The 22,932-nt window shown below is 42.0% G+C and overlaps 2 protein-coding genes across 11 annotated transcripts in view; one reads left to right on the top strand and one right to left on the bottom strand.

Moving 5' to 3' along the window:
* Positions 1–22,932, top strand: part of LOC308397092 (uncharacterized protein) — a gene marked incomplete at both ends in the record, with an annotated part of 535,410 nt that overhangs the window by 443,128 nt on the left and 69,350 nt on the right. The window lies entirely within an intron of this gene.
* Positions 1–22,932, bottom strand: part of afdna (afadin, adherens junction formation factor a) — a 123,105-nt gene that overhangs the window by 52,074 nt on the left and 48,099 nt on the right. For 8 of the 10 annotated variants that reach the window (XM_080882096.1, XM_080882090.1, XM_080882095.1 and 5 more), the window contains exons 7-14: positions 16,885–16,969; positions 16,540–16,680; positions 11,790–11,884; positions 10,791–11,038; positions 6,296–6,365; positions 5,016–5,086; positions 4,838–4,905; positions 1,998–2,203 (exon numbers count right to left, since the gene is read on the bottom strand). In XM_080882096.1, the coding sequence (XP_080738222.1) occupies positions 1,998–2,203; positions 4,838–4,905; positions 5,016–5,086; positions 6,296–6,365; positions 10,791–11,038; positions 11,790–11,884; positions 16,540–16,680; positions 16,885–16,969 (984 nt within the window). Of the gene's footprint in view, positions 1–1,997; positions 2,204–4,837; positions 4,906–5,015; positions 5,087–6,295; positions 6,366–10,790; positions 11,039–11,789; positions 11,885–14,040; positions 14,184–16,539; positions 16,681–16,884; positions 16,970–22,932 lie in introns of those variants that run through there. The other 2 variants (XM_080882093.1, XM_080882099.1) reach the window with 2 other exon arrangements.

Below are 22,932 nucleotides of genomic sequence, written 5' to 3'. Positions count from 1 at the left end.
GAGGAGGAGGAGGAAGAGGACACGTTCACAGGACAGAGAGAAAACACGTCAACGGCTACAGTATGGACAGCTATGTGACACACAGATACACTTTGACACACACGATGATTATGGTTTACAATGTAAAGCCATCCTCAAAAAAGTGAAGTGATGGAGGTCAGCTGGAAAAGAAAAAATGTTAAAGAAAACACTGCAAAAGTGAACGAGGTATACAATGTTTTATATTTTACAACTAAAAGCTGCATAAAATGTTTGAAGCACACTATTGTAACCGCACTCTAACAAGGATTAAATATTAGAGAGTGCGAGCACTGTTATTGGCGAGGAACATCCCAAAGAGATGCTCCAAAAATATCCTGATCTGCTGGATTAGTGTCTCGTATGCAATGATTAATGTTCAGATGATAACTGAAAACACGCGCGCGCGCGCACACACACACACACACACACACACACACACACGCACACACGCAGTTTATAAGCAAGCTTCCCACATCTCTCAGTCTGTAGCTAAAGATAGTTTTCCTGAAACTCTATAAAGCTGAACTCCTACTACACAGACTGAAATAGTCTTACAGTCTTGTGTGTGAATTTGTGAGTCTGTGCTTGTGTTTTAGAACTTTTCTGCATGCCAAAGACAATGAATAGCTTGCTGCAGGCTAAACAAATAAAAGCAGTAATGGCTTTACTGGAAGCTGGAGGCTTTAAAAGAAACATGTAGGTGTTTATGTGTTTACTTTTCCCCCTCCTAAGATCCTCTGCTTCATATGTGGCATCGTGCTCCCACCTAACCCAGCAAGGATCACTTTTATCTTTTATTTTGTACAGTAACTTTAGTTAAGCAATGCAAAATCTTAACTTCATGCTATAAATATTTTATAGAGTATACACCAGGCCTCGAGGGCCGGTGTCCTGCAGCATTTAGATCTCACCCTGGGTCAGCACACCTGAATCAATCATTACCAGGCCTCTGGAGAACTTCAAGACATGTTGAGGAGGTAATTTAGCCATTTAGATCAGCTGTGTTGGATCAAGGACATATCTAAAACCTGCAGGACACCGGCCCTTGAGGCCTGAAGTTCCCCACACCTGTTTAGGACATGAAACTGATCGATGTGATGTGTCTAAATCAATTTACAGAACATTTGAACACGGATTTCTTTTCTGTGAAGGGATCGCAACTAGAAGATGAGCTTGCCATCAAAGTATAGGTAAAAAGATTTCATAATCTATAACTTGTGCCCAGCTATCTATCCCACATTGCGATATGACACTTGTGAAACTTGGAGTATCAAAATTGGTTTAAAAACCGCTTAAATATGAGGTACTGAAGTTGCTGGGAAAACGAGAAAGAATTTCTGGCTGTTTTTAACGTGGCCCAGAGTTAACAAAAAGTTTCAACAGATGGTGAAAGTCTTAATCCTTTTTCATATTTCCATACAGACTGTTTCAATTAAAACCAGGCATTTTTAGCATGTTTATTAAAACTTCTTGCAGATGTTTGTCTTAACGCAATATTGAACACAGATACCTCTATGTAGTTTTATTTAGAGGAGGAGATCTCGAAAAAGTCTTTAAAAATTACTGTTTTGACACCGCCTCCCTCCCCTACAAAAAACGGCTATAAGACCGGCATCAAACTTGACATTTTAAGTAACAGTAGCTCCATGTTGAGTCACAACAGGCTTCACATCTCGAGCGTAACACTGAGTGATGGACAAACAGAATCGAAAGCACAACTGTGGAGAAAAGCTGCTAGACACAAACACAGACACAAACACACACACACACACACACACACACACACACACACACACACACACACAGCTTACAACAACTACAAATGTAGTTTTGTAAGAACACCGCTGAGCGTCACCTAATATTCGACAAAAGCAGGAGGAGCATGAGAACGAGATAACGTGCAAATTAATCGATGATTTGATTCGACTGCTTTTAAAAATTACAGTGAAAAGACTTTTAAAAGACGCATTACTGACCTGGATGACTCCTTCCATCATGCTCACCATCTTGTTGACGATGGCGATGACCTTGTGCGTCCTCTCTGACGGCGACATGTCGGGCCGGTAGGTGGGCGACAAGACATAGCGGCAGGCCATGTACAGGACGTACGTGGGCGAGAGTTTGAAGTGAACCGTGGAGCTGTTGGTGTAGTTGATGATGGCAGAGAGGAAGGTGTCTTCAGCTGGATGGACACAGAGAGAATACATTCGATAAAATCTTTGCGGCAGCCGCTGTTTGTCAGAGGACGTAACAGATTTCACGTGATTAATTAATAATTAATTAATAAACATGCAGCTTAAGTAATCCCCCACAAACTAAACTCATGGTTATGGTCACGTGTATGGGTGAGACAACGAAGTCTGATGCAGAAAGGGTGAGTTGGGTTATGAAAACATGAATTAAAGGCTTCTTAGACACCAAAACAATGGAGAACTGAACTGATGACTACAGAGCATTTTTACTTCCAGCCACTTTATCGTAGTCCTACAGTAGAAAACACCGGAAATGTGTTAAAGAGGCAAGCAGGAGTTTTATTTGTTTCCTGTGTTTTCATTCAGCATTTCATTCAGATACTCCTTGTGTTGTCAGTTCATTCAGCAACTGGTTCCTGGCTTTATTCATTCATCTGTTATTTATTCTGTTTCCATCCATCCAGTTGTCGTTTTTTTGTTTGTTTGTTTTAACCCACTCAGCCATTCATTGATGAATTCATTCATGGATTCTCATTTTATTCTTTTTTTATCTGGTTTCGTTTTGCTTTCATCAGTCGTTTTTCTTTTCCCCACTGTGTTGACTGATAAATAAAACTTAACTTTTCTGAATTGTCTATTTTTTAATATAACAATAACAATAATAATATTCATTTGTTTATTAGACTTCTAGTTTACTATTCAATTCATTCATGTTTTTATTCATCTATTTTGGCTTTCATTCATTTATTCCTGCCCCTTCTGACAACAATCTCCACCTGTTTAACTCTTTCACTATAGCTGATTTTTTTTTTTTATTATTTCATGGAATAACAGCTCATCATTATAGCTGATAATAGTAATTAATGAATGCAAAGGTTTTATATATCATCTCTCATTAAAAACTGTATGTAAAGGCAGAAATGACTGCACACAATAAATCAAACTGCATGTTCGAAGTGTCGGCCCACACCGCCTCTGAGCTGTGGGAAGCAGTTTGTATCAGTCGCTTTGGCGGTGCAGATATTGGCTGCACATGCGTGTCATGTTGAAAACACCAATGAAACCAGCTGCCTCACTTTAGAGTCATTCGGTTTTAACTCGATGCCAAACTAGTGGCAGCTGCACTTTAGCAGCTACAACACTCCATATGAAAACCTGAAGATGAGACTACTGCACCTTTTCTGCCTCTTACAGCACATGGTTAGGCTCCCTGAGGACTGTGGGGTATGAGAGTCTCCACCACTTTATGACCAAAAACCATCTTTTGCCTGGAAAACAGATGATCTCACACACGGTGCCAAATATACTGTAGCACTGTCAGAGCGTGCACGCTGATAGACTCGGGCCCGGAGCAGAAGAAGAGTCAATAAACGGAAGACAAAGCAAACGGCTCGAAGCGTTCGTGGCTACAAAAAGCGTGGGAAACGAAACGTTGCACTGCCGTCTGGAACTCAATTATCATGAATTTAACATCCAACAGCAACAAAGAGTTCTGAAATCATCTAATAAAGGATTCACTAGAGACATTAGAAAATTAAATGCCGGGGATTAGGACAACTCAGTCCAGCTCTAAGGTTCCCTCCACACCGGCAGACAAAAAGGAGAACTTTCATTTTATTACTTTATTAAACAGGAATGCACAGCTCGAACACGGCTCAGAAAAACGCAGAGATGGAAATCATGAAGCTTAATATTAATCTCTGTAATGTACTCTGACATGTAAAGGCAGAAACACCCCGATGTAGCAGTTTTCATACATGCACCACAGCACCAAACTTCTCCACCGTTCAAGGTGCACGAGAGAACAATAAAAACCCTTTGAGGCCAGTCATGAAATGGTCTTCAACCTGCCAGCTTCACAGAAAAAGTTCCACAGGAATAAGTTCCTGGGTTTGAATCCAGTCTTTTCCGTTCTGTATGGAGCCTGCATGTTCTCCCTGTGTCTGCATGGGTTCTGTCTGGGAACTCCAGCTTCCACCAACAGTTCAAAAACATGCATGGGGTAAGGGTTAATTGGTGATTATAAATTGATTGTAGTTCCCAAGGGTCTCCTCCCAGATAAACATGCCCCCAAAACCTCCAGCGGCGTTGTTACAAGACGACGAAAAACATCCTGAGATATCTGCCTTTCAACCCAGAGAGGGCACTTCACAGTCTCACATTTGGAGGTGTCGACCTCCAATGCTGAAGATCACACTCTGATAAATCAAATAAAACCACATTGGCTTCAAAAAGCAGCGATGGAGAGTCGCCTTCACCCCGGCTGCACCCGCAGATCTTGTTCAAGAATATCACAAGCAGGCTCAGAAACGAGGAGCAAAAACCACTGAACGTGCTTGACTTTGTGCCACAACGTCAAATAGGATTTTAATGATTATAATGGCTTTCAGCCTTTCATCGCTGCAGGTCGGCGAGGTGAGAGAAAACGTGAAAAGCCTCTGAACTGCCTGCATTAACCATGATACCGTTATTGAGCAGCACTACTTCCAGCGCAATCAGGTCAGGTTTGTCGGTCCAGGACGTTACGACGGGAACTGAAAGGGTTCAATAGTTTCCAGCTATTGACTGTGTCACTGACACAGTGAGGTGAATGAAGAGGCAGAAAGTGATGCGCGAACACTCACAGTTGTCTCTGAACTCGATGCTGGCTGGAAGAGTCAGCTCTGTTCTGTCTGCTGAAATATCCTGAGACCTGATGAGACAGATTCAAACCATGAGGAGAGGAGATCCATACAGAGGGGAGAAAAAGGATAAGCATGAGGATCAAGAGAATCCAGGGTATTGGAGGAAACCATGTCTGACCTGCTGTCCTGCTGCTCTCCTCTGATCATGGGTTTGACCATTCCTCTCTCCATGTCCAGCTTTCCTGAGCTCTGAAAACACACAGAGAAAAAAAGAAGCTTCAATTCAACTTAACATACGGAAATTTGTCCCTTATTATATTTTAAAGATACTGGCTACAGTCCTACGAGGCTTAAATGCAGCGTGGGGAAACAAATCAAAGTTATGGTGTCATGGAGTTTTGTCTGGGAAAGCCGACAATGGTGACTTGGGTCAGATTTATTGGCAGAACTACTACAGCAAAAGCAACATGACAACCCTTTTTCCACTTTTCATCAAGTTTTTGTTTCTTTGTATTGAGTTTGACATTTAAAAAACGTTTTGCTGCTTCTCCAGAGCTTTTGCAGTTAGTCAAACCAATAATCAAATGACAAAATTAATCTGTGGCTTTGATCAGATTTTTAAATAATCTGAATTAAACTTCTTTGGAGTTAAATGTTAGATGAAATGCACTCAAGAAGATCTGCAAATCAACACCGATAATCAACAAAAGACTTAATTATTTTTGGAAAACCCATGAGAGTCATTTTTCTCCTTTTTGTCATCAGCAGCTCTCTCGCGGACGATTGTGGAATCATTGTGTTTTTATAATATTTATAATATGTGCATAGTCTTTACCTTTGAAAATAAAACACCTTAAGATGTGTCATGATTTGTCACTCTATAAATGACATTTAACTGCAAAGAAATTTGAAAGATACTGATAAATACCACTGGTGTGCATAATTATCATAATAAGATTGGCTCCATATTTTTAAATCTGTGAATTCTTCTACCACGACTAGTTACTGTAGTAGTTTTGTTCCCCCTCGCAAAAATAAGGCTTAAATAGTAGGTGGGTGGAGCTTCTGTGCTCGCTGTGACAGCTGTGCACCTGTGTTGACAATAGTTGAGATAAGGCATCATACAGAGCAGGGGGAAAAGAAACTGTCAAAATTGGCATGTTTAGAGCAGCCTGAACAGCGATGACTTGAACATAAACTAACGTCATTATTTGAAACCAACTTTAAAAGGAGAATCCACCACAGAAGCAGTGCAGTAAACAAAAATATGATGATGCCCGACTTCCAGCCAGTCTGCTTAATAAAAGTTCAGACAGATAAAACATAAAAATATTAACAGCATAGTGTTTAAGTGTTTGAGAGCAGAAAGCAGAGCAGAGAGAATTTTGAATGGAATAAAGTATATACACGAAAATGAGTGGGTGTTTCTTTTTCTGTCTGTGTGCATGTGTGTGTTACCTTGCTGGTAGGCAGGGCTCCTCCACTGTGGACGTCTCCGTGAAGGTCGAAGGTGGTTTCTGGTACGCTGCTTCAGCGGGGAGACACAGACATTCAGAGGTTCAGATGACAAACTGCGCTTTCCACAGCTGACTTTTCATTACTGACGTCGACAAGAGCGCAGACTTAAATCCAGACACACACACGCTCGCTTATCTAACTCACCGTCACAGAGGAGAGCGATGGGCGTGAGAGGCAGTAAAATACTCGCTGATATTTGCACACAGATAGCTCGCTTTATGCATGCACACTCTTACATAACAGTCTAATTAGTTATAGAGAAGCCACGCCACGAGTCCTAACTCACAGCAACGCCAGGATGTCGTGTCGTGTCGTGTCGTGTGTGTGTGTGTGTGTGTGTGTGTGTGTGTGTGTGTGTGTGTGTGTGTGTGTGTGTGTGTGTGTGTGTGTGTGTGTGTGTGTGTGTGTGTGTCAGCAGTCGTGTTTAAAAAGACAGGATTCTGCTTTCACAGCCCGCGTGACAGCAAGGCATCAATGTTGAATAAAGAGCACAGCACAAACACAAAGCATCAGTGCTTCATGTCATTGACACGGAGATCTCCATCACGCACACAATAAACAAAAGCAGCCAAACAAGGTTAAACCATTACCAGCATCAACATAGACAGAGAAAGTAGACTGATTGTTTTTTTCTTTCTTAAACTAAATTTCTAATCAAATGAAGTACATTACAAACAAACTCATAACTCCAGTAAAAACAGATAAAATATTAAAATCTTTCTGATGCTGCCGTTTTCAGCTTTTGAAAACAGATTCTAACATCTTTAACAAGATGGTCCCAAATCCCAGCGTGCCAAAGACTGCAATTCCTCTAACAGCCACCTGGGACTGGCTTCAAATGCGAGTCGAACCCCACAGGCTCCCACGTCACTGCATTAAAAAGCATGTTTTAGCCTCCACAGATAGGCTTTCCCTTTCACAAACTCTGTTTTAAAGTGCAGACCATTTAATAAGCTTGTGCTTCAGTTCTGGTCTGTTAATTAGCACCAAGGAAGGCTTTCTGTGTGTTTTAGCTGTACTGTACAATAGCTGGAGAGAGCCACTGTGATGCCACCTGTTTGTTAGTTTTATGAAGCCTCAAAATGAGTGTTTTCACTATCAGTTTTTTGAAACCAGATGCGGTGAACGAGGTGTGGATCTGACTGTGAAACCACACACATATCCTGGATAACCCTGGAAAAGCCTCAGGATGACTATAACTTACAAAATGCACTCAGTGTTTGACAAAAATAAGGCCTCATGCATTAAAGTAATGAAAAAATGTTTACAGAGTTCTTGGAGATAGGAAGGTGAGAGTCAACTTAGACTTCTATACGACCAGAAACCCTCTGCAATCAGAGGAGTTGAGTCCTGTTGGCCATTAAAAAGAATGAAGGTGTAATTTTTCAATCTTTGTCCATCTTTATACCGGCTGTGGATGCAGCTTTCTAACCAATAAGGCTGCTATTATTTGATAACTCAGCTGGGCCCCACCATCTCACCCTGCCATCCTTGCATGTCTTCCAAGACGCCATCATTTTAAATGGTCACTTTCAATTCAATTTTATTTATATAGTCGCCTCAAGGCACTTCATCTTGCAAGGTAAAGACCCTACAATAGTACAGAAAAACCCCAACAATCAAATGATCCCTTTTAAACAAGCAGTTGATGACAGTGGGAAGGAAAAAACAAAACGCTCTTTTAAGAGGAAGAAACCTTCAAGAGAACCAAGACTGCGTCATAGCAGTATGAGCACACAGCAATAGCATCTGCCTTTTCTGGCAGTCTCTACTCTGACAGAAAATTCAAAACAAACACACCACAGTGCTGCTTAACCTTGCGCCCGCTCACTAACAGTCTTCTTGCAACTCGCCTCATTTCTCTGTTTAGAAAGCGTACTATTGTAATCCTGCATCTGTGCCACACTTCTGTCAGCTGCTAACAAGTCAAACATGCAGACCAAAAAAGGCTGTTATCATGATATAAAACATGAAAAACAGTGTTTAAAATGTGAATCTGCCGTGTCATGCGTACTGAGATTACAGCACAAGGATCTGATAACGATTTATTTAAAATGATCTCAAATTAAACATGATACAGATTAAAGTTCCTTTTAAGGCTTCTGGCTGGTTTCATTCATGTTTTTCTCTCACTCACTGACAGTGAATACAGATGAAGTTAAGAGGGAGCAGATTATCAAAGGATCAAACACTCATTCCCTTACAAGATCATCTGAACCACGCCAAAAAAGAATCCTCGCCAAACTACTGCAGTAATTGGCCTAAACATTATGATGAGTCCTCAGCTTGACTGTGGCTAGGTATCCTGGTATGTTTGTGCAGCAGGACACTGGAAAGCAGCCCAGAAAACCACAGAGATCCACATCCACAACTTCTCCTTTTCTGAGCTGCACAAAATGATCCCTGGTCTTAATATAACTCCTCAGTGTTCTCATTTCTCGTAACATCATTTCACAATGCCTCCAACTGAGCTGACAACTGAAAAAGTTCCCAAAGGAGCTGATCAATAACAAAAAATCTAATAAAATGACCAAAGTATTATTTGAACCATTGAGAAATCTGATTATACAGGTGTACTTCTTGCTTATATAGAAAAATAAAAATGGGTTTTCTTTTGGGGCAAGGTCAATATTCACACATTTTCTGTAACTCCTGGGGGAAATATGGACCTCTTTAACTTACAAAAAATCCACTATATCCATGACCCGGAAGCTAATTTCATCTTCCTCATGTTTGTATCTGGACAGGCAGAACCGGCTAAATGCAGCTGCCTATCGTTAAAACCATCAATAGTAAGAATGAACTATGCGATTTATGCTATATCCTATAGCTAGAAATTACAAATGTTAATGCACGATGTTTAACTCTTTAAAAATAAAAAAATAAAAAAATAAAAAAAACACACACATTAAAAATGTATTTAAAGCCTGTAAAAAAAAAAAAAAAAAGATTTTTGGCTTCTATTGATAAATTCTCCCTTTATAACACCTCTACACTGGGTAAAACTCATCCAATGAGACTCTACCAAGTCTTAAACTTAAGGGCAGAATTTGAATCGGCAGACATAGACAGCTGTAGTTGACCTGCGCTGATCTGAACCATGCCTGTGCTCCTGGAGCCCTTTAGAGCATTTTTAATGGAAATGTCTGACAAATATAATGTATTGCTGTTTGGGACAGGCTGAGCAAGAGATTTATGACTCTTGAGCAGCAAAAGTACCAACATTAAGACTGTATATAAAAGACCAAGTGGCTACTTTGATCTTATATATACACAGTCTGTGGACTTCATTCATCCCGAGTCTTCTTTTTTTTAAGCTGAAGTATTTTATTGTCACATTTTGCTGCTGACATGTGGAGCACTGTGAGCTGTATTTTCGTATTAAACATGAATTTTGAGGTCTTCTTCTATAGCTGAGGTTACTAATCAAAATCACCTGATGGGAGTTTCTAACTGGAATGCAAACCTGTGTCAAAGCCTCTGAGGAACATGTTGTGAAAGCAGTCACAGCCCACAGCTAAATACAGGATTAGCTCTCTTTTAAAACGCTGCACTGATGTATAATTTTGTGTTTGCTCAGCAAGCGCTCAAACCTAACAAACCAGCTCTTAAACACATAAAAAAAAAAAAAAACACTCCCAGGCTGGTGGATTAAATTCAGCCAAGCAAAAATGTTATGCTCATTTTACTCCAAAATAATTTTAAGGTTTATTTCATCTGAAGGCAAAGCTTACAGAGGCAAACTTTACACTCTAGATTGTTAAAAAACTAATTTAAATGTGTTCATGACCTTGTGAGCTTTAGAAAATACTGAGCACATGCTTATGAAAGAGTGCTACAAAAGATAAAGGACAATTTCTTGAATCATTTGTAGAAACTAATTCATGCAGAAACACACCCACAGTTGTGAGTTAGTGTTTTGGGTACTTACAGACTTCCTTCTTTCTCTCTTCCTTTCAGTGTTAGTCGTCCATTAAAGACTTTTAAGTTGTTTCTCCTTTCCTTCACTGATCCCTAACTTTCTCACACTCTCCTTTCTCTTCTTATCTTGTATGCCCTCCGTCTTTCTCCCGTTAGTGTGTGAAACTCCAGCGAGGAGGAGGCCACACCCAACATCATGTTGATCAGATTAGAGGGCAGCCTGCCTGCCGTAACCCCAGACCTCCGCTCTTCCTCTCATTTCCCTGCTCTCCCCATCCCAGACTCCCTCCTCCCACTTTTCCTTCCCTTCATCTCTGCTTCCGCCTGCCAACTCCAAACCTCACCCTCCCTTCATTTACAATAACACCCTATTCTTTCTTTACTGTTGGTAGGCTTCGGGAAACTGTGTGTACAGACGTTGAAGAAGGAGGGATAGTAAGAAGAATGGATGTCCGTAAGTTTGAGGTGAAAACTTTGCATTCAGACACCCACAAACCCTTTTCCCATTCCTCACCCAGACTTGTGTCTGCCTCTCGGCATGGCCGGTTCTCTCTTCCCTCCCTGGTCGAACATCGGGTCCACGAATTTGAAGACGTGGGCAGAACCGAACTGGATGGTGGAGCCAGAACCCAACACAGTCGTCTCGATAATGCGCTGCCCGTCTACAAATGTGTCTGCGTCAGGGCCGTGCGGCGTCACAGTCACCATGCCTTCGCTGTGCATGAGGTTGCAGTGGTGGGGCAGAATCCCCGGACCAAGCAGCTGAAGACAAACACAGCAAGTATATCAGCTATATAAGCAGCATCAGGCTAAAACTCCACTTTTAAGCTGTAAGTCGGGCTGGCTTCTGGCAAAATAAATAAATAAATAACTCTTCTGCAGTCAGTTTCACTTGACTTCAAGCTCCCATTAGAGCTGTGCACCGTTTCCCCTCTCTATCAGCTTAAACACCCTTGCTGTTTAGTTTAACTCGAGCCAGGACGGCCAAGTAAAAGTATCATAAATTAACCTTGGAATGATCATCAGCTGCCTGATGCTGACCTTGTCTCTGGATTTTCACCTGATCGACTTTCAAACAACAGTTAGCTGCAGCTGCTCAAGTGTAATGGCCCTTATGGTCAAAAACCTCCACTGGTCAGCATCTCACTCCACCAGCTACACCTCTTTGCTTTTCATTTGAATCATATCTAAAGACAGCTTTTTAAACTGCAGTAACGTCATGATGTTTGCACAGTTAATTCAACACCGTGTGTGTGTGTGTAAGGGAACACTGAGTGTGAGGGAACTCCACAGGGTTTGCATCAGTGCTCGGATGCACTGGCATCAAAACTTGGCAGCATGTGAGCTCTTCCCAAATACTGAAAGCTTTAGAAAGACAGAAATCTTAATTTAAAATTGCAATGTAGTACTTTTTTTAAAAAGAGAAAAATTCTAGCATTAATATGTGCAGTTTATATAGTGCAGTATTCTACAGTCTGTATTAGAATTTTTTGTATTTTAATGGGGTGTTTACCTGGATGGCGCCGTCGTCTGTGCAGTCTGAGCCGACCTCAGTGATGCTGTGCTGAAGCCGATACAGCTTGGGTTTGTCCCGAGAGTCTGAGCCGTCTGAACACACACACACACACACACACGTTCAGATTTAGAAACCAGGTAAGGCTGCACTCACATCACATTTTAAAGAAACGGCATACAGGTTCACTACACAAACTCACACATACACATACACTGATTGACTGAAATCCCAGTCAATCAATTCAGCATTACTACAGTACAGAGTCAATACATAGTGACATATGGAGAGCTGCGCATTATGCACTGCTAATGTGGCACAGAGTGTGGGGGTTTTGGTGGGGCTGCAGTGCAGTTATTGATATTAGTAAGTAGGGGTTTAGTAAAAGCAAAGCAGGGCATTAGTTCAGTGAAGGGAAAGGGATAAAATGTTGGCTGCTGTGGGGGGTTGGGGGGGGGGGGGGGGGGGGTGAAAGGGTATCAGAAAAAAACCCACATATAACCATCTTCTAAAAATAATACTGTAGTCAAAAGGTAGCTAATATAACAGATCTCCGTAGATTAGAAGGTTCTGCTATACCGACTCGGTTTTGTTTTTTCCATCAATTCTGTGCCAGTTAAAGGTTTAAGGACGGTAATCACGAGGAGCCGAGGGCGTACTTTCACTTTCTTTAGACCCTCAGTCATTTTTTTCCCCTTTCTCTCTCTATTTTATTCATTTATAACTTTTCATATTGCAACAGTTATTCATTGTTTTGTGACTGATGCCATTATCATCATTATTTTGAATTTGAAATTAATTAATTAGAGATTAGATGCTAACACATTATGTTCATCTACGTGATTGTTGAATTAAGTTGAATAGGAGCCACCCTTGCATATTAGTTTGTTTTTTTAGAATATTTGGATCTAATTTATTTGGCATTCTAATGGCTCAGTGACACGAGTAGATATATGACGGCTAACTGTCTGCAACTAAAAGGATGAAAAACCAAACAAAAACACGGTGGCTGATAAACGCGTTTAATTTCCTTCCCTTTTGGCAGCTTAATGAACGCGCTGCAGAAACCAGATGCCTGATTGCGACCGCACAGAGCCCCTTGCAAAGGCAACCTGATTATTAGCAGGTTTGCATCTAATTTATTAACACAGAGACTGCCAACATGTTGCAATCAGTCAGAGTTGGTCCACAACAATGAACACAACGTCTCTGCATCATGGCTCTTTAATATCGACCCAATATTATAATCCTACATAATATCAAGGTTCCTCCATCCTTTAACAGTGAAATTCAACATCCTGCTGCAACTATGGCACTATTTGTGAATAATTCCTAAATTCATGTTTCACATCTATGAGGTTTTGGTTGAAAGTAACAGTATATAGCTGCCTAATGACCATTGAATTTGCAGTAACAGTGACAGCAGACCGACTCCATCTTTTTGCCATTTTATCAAAGCTACTTTGAAGACACAGCTGATGGTCATCTTTGAGTGCTGCAAGATCATGAGGTCACACGGTTGCAACTGCAGTCTACAGACACCATTTTTCACAGTGTGGCATTATGCTCGATTTAGACTTCTGGTGTGAAAAATAGATGCCAGTGATGGTTGCAGCCTCTAGCATTCCGTTTTACCTGTGCAGGCTGCACTGGCAGTGACATGTGGTTACATTTCTATGCAGGTGGACTTCAGGTAACATCGAACATTATGGTGCAGGATTTCAGAAAGATTTTCAGTTACGACTATTTTACAGGTAGATTTAACACAGAAGTATAATTCCCATGTTTTGACTTCTTCAGTCTTTCAGTCAGTTATGAGGTAACTCACTAGAAACGTCACTTCGATTATTATCAGTTCATTTGTGAGCTTTTAGCAACTGGTGAAATAAACTGATTTAGTAGTTTCGTGTACCCTTCAAATAAAATGAATGTCAATCTGCAAAAATGCTTCCAAAAAGGTCTCAGTTTTCCCTGCGATTGGCTGGATATAATGTTAAATCCTATTTCTTATCAAAACTTTATATCCTAAAATGTATTTAAGCTGTTATTGACTGTTTTTAATGCCGATACAGAAAGTATTAAATAACTCTCATGTAAAATGTAAATAAATTGTTTAAATCACTTTTTCCTAACCTCTCTGTTCAGTACTAGTGCCTAAATCACATCTAAAACATGTATCAGGGCTGTTTGACCACTATTGGCCAAATGAGTTGACCCCACCAACAGACACACAGGTGCGGCAGAGTTTTACCTTCGTGGTGCCGATAGGCGTAGTAGGCATAGTGATTCCCTCGCCCTAGGCAGGCAGGCAGGCACGGAGGTAGGAGGAGACATGCACAGGCCCCACACACGCACACACACACGCATACGCACCATGCCATAAAGAAGGTGGGAAAGAAAACAGACAAATAGCAGAGGGTGAAAATGCAGCAAGGAAGGGAAAAAAAATACCTTGTTAACCCGTTAATTGCATGGAAAGCAGGCAAACACACACACACACACACACACGATATTTTAAAAGGGCTCTCACTGTCTACATTTGTCTTAGTGTCCAAATTTTAAATGAATTAAACAAAGCAGTGTGTAGATGACAACGCACACTGCAAGTAAATTGTAAATTCTAGTTTACAGAGTATGTATCTTAAAACAGGTCATAACAAAAAAGATCTTCCCAACAGTTTAACCACTGATCCAAACAAGTATGCATTTTGGTGACATTATGTTGCCTGCCCTGACTTTGAGGTGAAAGCATCTTTATCTGTTTAAACGTGTTATTTTTGGTGACTTTGTGGTTTATTTCTCACCTCACGTGTTTTTAGGATCAAACTTGAGCTTAATGGTCTGCTTTTTTAAAGTGTCAAATTTTGGTTTTAGTTTAAAATCCAAGAGCAGACAGAGTGGTGTTCATTCAATCAGGTGGTGCCGTAAAGGCTGTAAAATGGGGAGAGCACCCAAATAGTCGTCTATTGTGATGCTTTATAGGGGCTCGCCTACGCCCCACAGTCAGCTTTGTCCTCTGCTCGTCATATCTGGCTTCATAAAGCTTAGATGGTAACACAATTGTCAGCTTGAGGCTGAGACATCCCTTATGTCCATATTTTAAATACAATCTATGAAGAAAACGCACTGAGAGGTATGCTTGTGGTTATAGGACTTCCCTCAGTAGCCCGGACATCACTTAAATACTGGAAAGTCATTTAAAAGTAAAAAATTACAACAAATTTCTTTTTATCTTAAGCCTTCTACAGGGTAACCTCAGTGTTTTCTTTAATAGAAGTGGATTAAAGTCCAGTTAATTAACACACACACACTCTCTCTCTCTCCTCACACAGACACACACACTTTGCCAAGCAGCTGTTATTTAGACAAGCCACCAAATCAATTTCCCATCCTGGCAATCTTCCACAGTCAGTGACCCGTCAACCTTACAGTAGATGAAGTAGACGTGTTAGTACATTCCTGGATAGGGCCCACTGGTGAGCCAATATCATTCCAGCACCACAGTTCAAACCAGTTCAAGTGCCAATAAGAATTGGGTTCACCAACGGGTCTGATAGGTTAATGGCATGATAGGAAGAATGACAAAAAGGCCAATAAAGAAAGAGAGGGATCAGTAGCAGGAAACAAGCTGTTAGGGTTGTGTCATATTTAACAGGACATGGGTATGTTTCTCCAAAATGCCCTTCGAAAGGCTCTCAAAACAAATAATCTGGGGTTTTATGTACTGCATTCCAGCTGTTATTACACCACTGTAACTTACCTCTTACAGTACAAGTGGTCTCTGTCCTGTATACTCTTACATCAGTAAGAAACTTCCTATAATTCACCAAATGAAGCTTTTTCATAGTAAGTTTAACCTTTTTGCTCTTTAAATCATCTTCATCATAAATAAATATGATAAAGACTTTGATGTGGCTGTTAAGATTAGGACAGGTTTTCCCCCTTTGAATAATAATAATAATAATAATAATAATAATGATGATGATGAAGAGATTCATTATACATGAGTGGTCTAAAAGAGTGATCTCAGCTGCTGTGACTGAGGACAGACACATTTTTGTTCTAACAACACCTACATATAACTCTTACCGATCTCTGTCTGATAACTTTACACTTTAACCTCAAGAACTGCCAGATGTTTCCCCAATAAAGAATTATCTTATGTTAGAAACCCTTCAGGCAGGTATAACCTCAGTGCAACAAGCATAAAGGAGAAGATCTAAAGTCCAAGTCTTTTTTATTCTGTGACTTCTCACAGTGCACTCGTGTGTTTTGGAAACTTTAATTCATATTAAAAGCTACAGCTCTTTCTGATGGGGGGATAAAAGAAAGTCAAGCAGCTGTAGCACGCGCCAACATCTCCAGCTATTTTTAAGAGCTCTCTGCAGCTTTCAGTGATCGTTAACCGCCCGCAGTGGTTTTTACACACTGACAAAATGCTGCAGTGGCAGGAACAGAAACCACAACACAGCTGAAAGTGGTGAGAAGATGTGGGAGCAATAATGTAGCCGCATTATAATGTGCTTCATTCACCTCGGCAGGGAACACGAAGACAGACTCACCTTTGACCAAACCTGAGTGTTTTTTAATGCAGCTACACTGCAACCTGTTGGTCACTGTTTGCCATTACAACAACAAATAAAAAAATAAAAATTAAAAAAAGCTGCTTCCGCTGGTGCTGTCACTTGTAATGCCTACCGACACTGACAGCAAAGATGAAGGGTCGCATATGATAGTGTTGTGGTCCTACCTGGGCTCAACTCCACTAGATAAGGCAGTTTCTCAGGAGGCAGCGAGCTGTCCTTCCCTCTGAGGCCCTTGTCATCCACTTTCCTTCCCTTCCTCCCCTGGTAGTCCGGAGGTCTCTTCTTCAACTGGAACACTAATGCCCCTGAAAATGAGGAAGACTAAATTTTACTACCTGTACGCAGTAGAGATTCCACAGGTTAATATACAGTAAGAAGATCAATGGTCAAAGAAAAATTACATTTAAAATAAACATTTAAAAAAAAAAATCTGTAATTTCAGTAAACCAGCAGCAGGGGGCAATAGTGACCAAGAAGCGAGGGGACAAGTGCCTGAGTGTGTCTTTTACCTCTATCAGCAGGCCAGTCCCTGAAGATCTGCAGTGGACACTCATTATCGTCCAGAATCACCTCCTTGCCCGACTTATCATCTTGCTGCAAATAAAAGGAGACAAACACCAAATCAATTCAAAGTTTATTCACATTTCATGCAGCTGTGCTTATTATTGGACTTATTAAACAACATGTTATAACATCTCCAGATGTTGCAGTTTAGAAATTGGTTGTTTTCCCATGTCCACATGGTCCATAATCCCCATTAACTAGTTTTCCAAGACACAATATAAAGAAAAGACGTCAGCCACTAATCCTGTTTTTCCACATCACACAGTCTAAAAATGCGTGCTGACCTGCAGCTTGTACTGGTTCAGTTTGCAGCTCAGTGGAGAGCAGATGCATTAGCGGATGAATTAGACCCTCAAGTCTGAGGCCCTGGTATTCAGTAAGAGATGGGTTGTTTTGAGGAAGCGCTACTGTCTCAAGTGGAGCATCTCAAGTACCTTAGGATGATGTTCACAAGTGGGGGAACAATGGAAAGTGGGAGAGCGACAAGTGGGCTTCTACAGCATCTGCAGTACTGCTAAGTTCTGGTGAGCTAAGGGGCATAGGGTTTAATTAACTGGCAGGGCTATGCTCTTACCATAACCTGTGGCTATGGGTTGTACCAGAAGAAAAAGATCATAAATACAGGCTGTAAAACTTTGTTTCCACTGAATGCTGTCTGGATTCAGACTACACAATAGGGCTGGGCGATATATCCAGTTTTTTAAAAATATCGATATATTTTCATACGCGATATAAGATGTGACAATATCGTTTATATCGATATAGTCTATGTTACGTTATAATTATACTTGTGGAGCCGCAGGTTTGCCTCTCTTTCGTCCACTTTTGTCTCTACGAAACGTTACTCGGCCTCGCCTCCCCCATAGCTTCACCTGCAGGCAATGACAAGATGAAAGCGGAAAATCTCCGTTAGCGAGTTACCGCGGATCGTCCCGTGCGTGGGGCTGGACGGCGTCAACGTGTTAGCGAGCTAACCACGCTAACGAGCTAACCGCGCTAACGACATGCAGCCCGGAGGAGCTGCACGGCCTAAAATCCTTTCATTTTCTCAAAACTCGACAGTGCGCCTTATGTATGAATTCTGGTTGTGCTTACTGACCGCGAACCGATTTTATGTGGTACACAGCGCTCAGCAATCTGTCAAAAAATGTTTTAATATGACTTTGCTAAGCTACGGAGCTGCACCGCTTGATGGATTGTCGGAGGATTACGGCTACCGAGGAGCTTCGCGGAGTGATACGTACTGTGCTTCAACGTAATATTACCGTACTGTGTGTGTATAAGGACCACAAATGGCACCTGTTCAGAGACGTGGTGAGCAGTGAAATCTGTCTCTTTGTTATTATGCTCAGCGTCTATTAGTTTACAATTTGACTGCACAATTGTGAGCTTTTTGTTATGCACAAAAACAACATTGTTTTATTTTATTTATGGACCATGATTATTTAATAAATGCTGATAATTTATTTTTAAGTAATTTCTTCATGTACATCTACGCTGTATGTAAATAAAAGTGCCCGTGTGACATCTGGGACACAGTGTGACTAAGAACTCTTTTTCACCTGCCCCTCCCTTCCTTCCCTCCCCATCTCCAGCTGCCTCCCTCTTCCCGCTCCTCCACAACCACCCACACATGCAGGGCCTTGGAGTGGGGGTATGTCACCAGGGTGCAGAGGAGGCTACCCCCCCCCCCCGTCCCCTTCTGGCTGCCTCTGCCTCAATTTTATCCCACAACTTAGACATTCACATTATTCACACTCTCATTACACATACATATAGGATCTTGGGGGTGGGCACAATCACGGAGTCCAAATCACCATCAGGGTGTATACCTCACCCCTGACGTCGTTGCCCACCTCTCAATTTTAAATACACTTAGTCATTGAGGGTTAGCAGGAGGGACTATGCGCTTACCTGCTGCTCCTTGGCAGGTAGCTCCATGCCCTCCTGGGTTTTAATTGCACCTTAGAACACATATGCATCAACACTACAATGAGCGGGTGGAGGGAGGTTTGGAGTCTTCTCCCACCCCCATTCTCTGCGGCCTGCTGGAGCGGGAGGGCTAGTAGGAGGAGTTGGCCGTCCGACTGCGGTCTGGGGTGTGGGGCCTCCCTGCTGCTGCGGAGTCGGGGTGGTCTGCCTCTCCCCACCGCAGGGAAAAGGGTAACACCACCTGGGTCTGGGTGCAATTCCCCCCTCCAGGGGCAAGGGTACCTAGACCCGGTTTGTAGAGTACGCTTGGGGAGTGTGATTGTGTGTACAGCGTCTCTTTATGTCTGTCTCCACGTTGGTTGAGTGTGGAGTGAGTGCATATGAGAGCATGAGGGTGGGAATGGATGTTTGTGTCTGTGTGTGCCTGTATGTCTGTGTCTATATGTCAGGTTGGGTATCAGACGCCACCTCTCTGGGGACACCTCAGGCCCTCCAAGGTTTGGAGGCCTATCTCCACCCACCACCACTTCCCCTGCCGGTGGCGGACTCCCTCAGGTGTCGGTGTGTTGGTGGTTCTTTGTGTCTGGGGGTGGGCGTCCGGGTGCACACCGGCTCACTCCTTGGCGGCCGCTTGTCGGGGCCTGGGGCCTGGGGCTCGCTCGGGCCCCTTTGGAGGTGGGGTGCCCCCGGCCTCTCAGCCTAGGGCTCGGTCACTCAGGCGCAGCTGGGGGCTGGCGGAGCTCACGGGCGCGTCACTGCAACTCCCCCTGACTTCTGCTCCGCGGCTGCTGGGCGAGCCCTCATCTGGGACTCTCCTCAGCTCTTACTGGGACAGTGGCGCGGCTGCCCCTCTGTTGGTCTTCCATGGTCTCTTGTGTTCTGGGGGCCTCTGGATGTCTGGAGTTTTGATCTCCTCCATACCCGCTTCACACCCTGGAGGACGGGGCTGTGGCCCCCCCCACACTCCCTAGCAGATCATTACATGGAGAAACCTTTGGAATGCAAGCATGCTGATCCACACAGGTATGCACACATGGGTATTCACAGACGCGGACTAAAGCTTTCTTGGCTGCTGCCTCAAAGCACACTGTGCGCTGTCTATCTTGCGTGCTGCACAATATCGTTTATTACTTAGTAAATACTGATATCTATGACTAGCTAGTTTATTGTGATGGTGCTTTGTTTTCTCTATTATTATGTTGCTCTTTGTTGTTTGCTGTCTCCTCTGTTTGTTTTTGTTTGTTTGGTTTTTTTTTTTTGTTTTTTTTCTCCATACAGGTGACCCAGGAGTTTTTTTTTTTTTTTTCTCTCTCTCTTCCCCCCCCTTCTCACCGTCTCTTCTCCCCTTTGGTTTTCTTTCTTTCTCTCCCCCTCTCTCTCTCATTCATTCCCCCTGTCCTATTTATTAAAAAAAAAAAAAAAAATGACAAAGGATGAACTGAAGCTCTGCCATCACGTAATGTCGCATACTGCTGTTTCTGATGTCATTTAAAGAAAAAAAAAAAAAAAAAAAAAAAAAAAAAGAACTCTTTTTGTTCTTAACTTATGGCTTTAAAAAAAAATATCGAGATATATATCTTATATCGCCATCCAGCTAAAAAATATCGAGATATGAATTTTGGGTCATATCGCCCAGCCCTACTACACAATATCAGCTGATTGCAACATGGAACAAATGTGTTCCAACAGTTCATCCTTCTACTCGTCCAGCATAAAATTCCAGACCAACAAAACCCAAATGAATTTACTAAATAACTTTGTGAAAAAGACAGAAAAGACAGACTAACTGTGGTGGTGGTTACAGGTTACACATGTCCTCGCCTCCAAAAAGTCCAATTTAAACCTACAAAAGCCTTGTAGGTTGATAATTGCACAAAGGTTAAAGGGGGAAAAAAGAGTTTTCCTCAACTTCAGTGACCTTGACTAATATGAGCTGATGGAGGAAATGTGAAAATCAATGAATAAGAAGATCACCAGGATCATAAACGTCACCACTGTGTTTTTTTTACTGGAAATCCCTAGCCAGCATTTCCATCCTGATGATATCACTTAAATTTAAAAAGCCAATAGGGGAGCAACGAGGAGCTCATCATGTCTCCAACTCTATAATCTTCTAACCTGACACATTAACCATTACAACAAACAACAATATTGTGTAATCTCAGTCCCGCCTTACACACAGAATGACTGATGTAATGTGGTTCAGGCTCCTTTAAGCCTCAAAGATGAGGTCATTTAACTACATCTGACAAGACAACGTCTCCAGAGAAGTCACAGGATGCAAAACAGAGCTTGAAAAGAAGGTGACTGGACTTCAAGTTTTTTGAAGATGTTTCACCTCTAATCCAAGAGGTTTCTTGATTGTTTCACAGGATGAAAGATTAAAAACAAAACAAAAAAAAACTTAATCCAGTCGCCTTCTTTTTCAGCGCCTTAGACTATCATGACCTGTACGACTGAGAACCTACACAGACACGACGCAACAGCTAGTTTTCAACTCTCCAGAAGAGCTGGAGGCAGTGGTGGTTGTTAGTTTTTGATAGCTGTGTTTAGATTAATGCTCCCATGATGCAGATAAGGAAAAAAAAAAGGACGAGTGGGTGGATAGTGTTTACCAGTTTCTGGCATTTCTCATTGTTGCTGACCTCCTGAACCCTGCACTTTAGGGTGAACTCGCACTAGGCACAGTCAGTGACTGTCCCAAACTCCCACACTGGCCTGTGCTCGAACAACACTTAACGATGCAGACCCAAGGATGAGTCAGTCTGCCTCAGCCTCTAAACACATCACTCCATTTTGCACACTGTCCTGTCAAAAATGTGTTAATTACTTAAGGCAATTTTTACACAACAAGCTGTCACTGAGGAAGTACTGGAGATCTGTGCAGGGAGTTTAGCTGAACTGTGCTGGACACACCTTTTCAACAGGCCAGACCTCGCAGCAGTAACACTAGTCAAAGGAAAAGCTCCAAACACACAACAGCTAACAAGTTAGCTCAGCTGAAAAGGGAAACTAGTGAGCTTGTTACTGGTTACGATGTGCTATCAATGTCAACTCTGTATGAGATCACACAGCCTCTGTACAATGTAACCATATGAGGGGCTGTGCAGTTTTGGTAAAGCAAAGCACGCTGATGAGTTACTTTTCTAAGTAGATAGCCCTGTAATGTAACAGATCACTTCATGATAGTAACAACACTGTAAAGTGAAAAGGTACCTTTAAAAGTAACCGTGTGTGTGTGTGTGTGTGTGTGTGTGTGTGTGTGTGTGTGTGTGTGTGTGTGTGTGTGTGTGTGTGTGTGTGTGTGTGTGTGTGTGTGTGTGTGTGTCTGGAGGATCTTCCAGTGTATTGGCAGTTGTTTTATACGACTGGCAAAAGCTGAGAGGACAGATAGGAGACAGGCTGTGAGCCAAGTTCACCGTCACAGTCTAACACACACACACACACACACACACACACACACGCTGATATAATAGAGCATCTGCTGCTACTGTGGCACTCAGTCTGAAAGTAACTGAGCTGCATTCCTTAAGCTTTCCTTTTCAATCTGCCATTCCTGTGAAGTGGGCATGGATTTTTCTTTTCCAACTTTTAGTCATCTTCATTTAAACAGGAACCAAAAAAAGAGAAAATGTGTTTAAAATGTGCCTTAAAGGTGGGATATATAGCATGCTCCTCGTATTGGAAGCTGTTACAATGTTTACTGACAGCAGTGGTGACCCTTGTGGCAATGACAGTGAACTTAACTTTCCACAGCCTCTCAGGAGGATGATAAAGGTGTTTATTACTGAACTCGGAGCGTCAAGGTTGTATAGTGCAGAGAAGCAGGATTAACGGTGTAACAATTCTCAGACGACAACAGAAATGGCGATACAAATGTCCCATCTCACGATGAGTCCCATGTGGAGTTGTTAAAGTATGCTAGTCTGGCAAAACGGAAACATGATTTTGGAAACATTACACCTCTAACCATGAAGATCAAATATGAGCTGTGAACATCACGCAGTGTCCTCAAAAATAAAATCACATATTAAACTGTGACAAAAGCTCAAACTCTGTTA

The sequence above is a fragment of the Rhamphochromis sp. 'chilingali' genome (genome assembly GCF_963969265.1).
Source record: "Rhamphochromis sp. 'chilingali' genome assembly, chromosome: 5".
Taxonomy (NCBI): domain Eukaryota; kingdom Metazoa; phylum Chordata; class Actinopteri; order Cichliformes; family Cichlidae; genus Rhamphochromis; species Rhamphochromis sp. 'chilingali'.
This window is presented reverse-complemented; position numbering and strand designations above follow the sequence as displayed.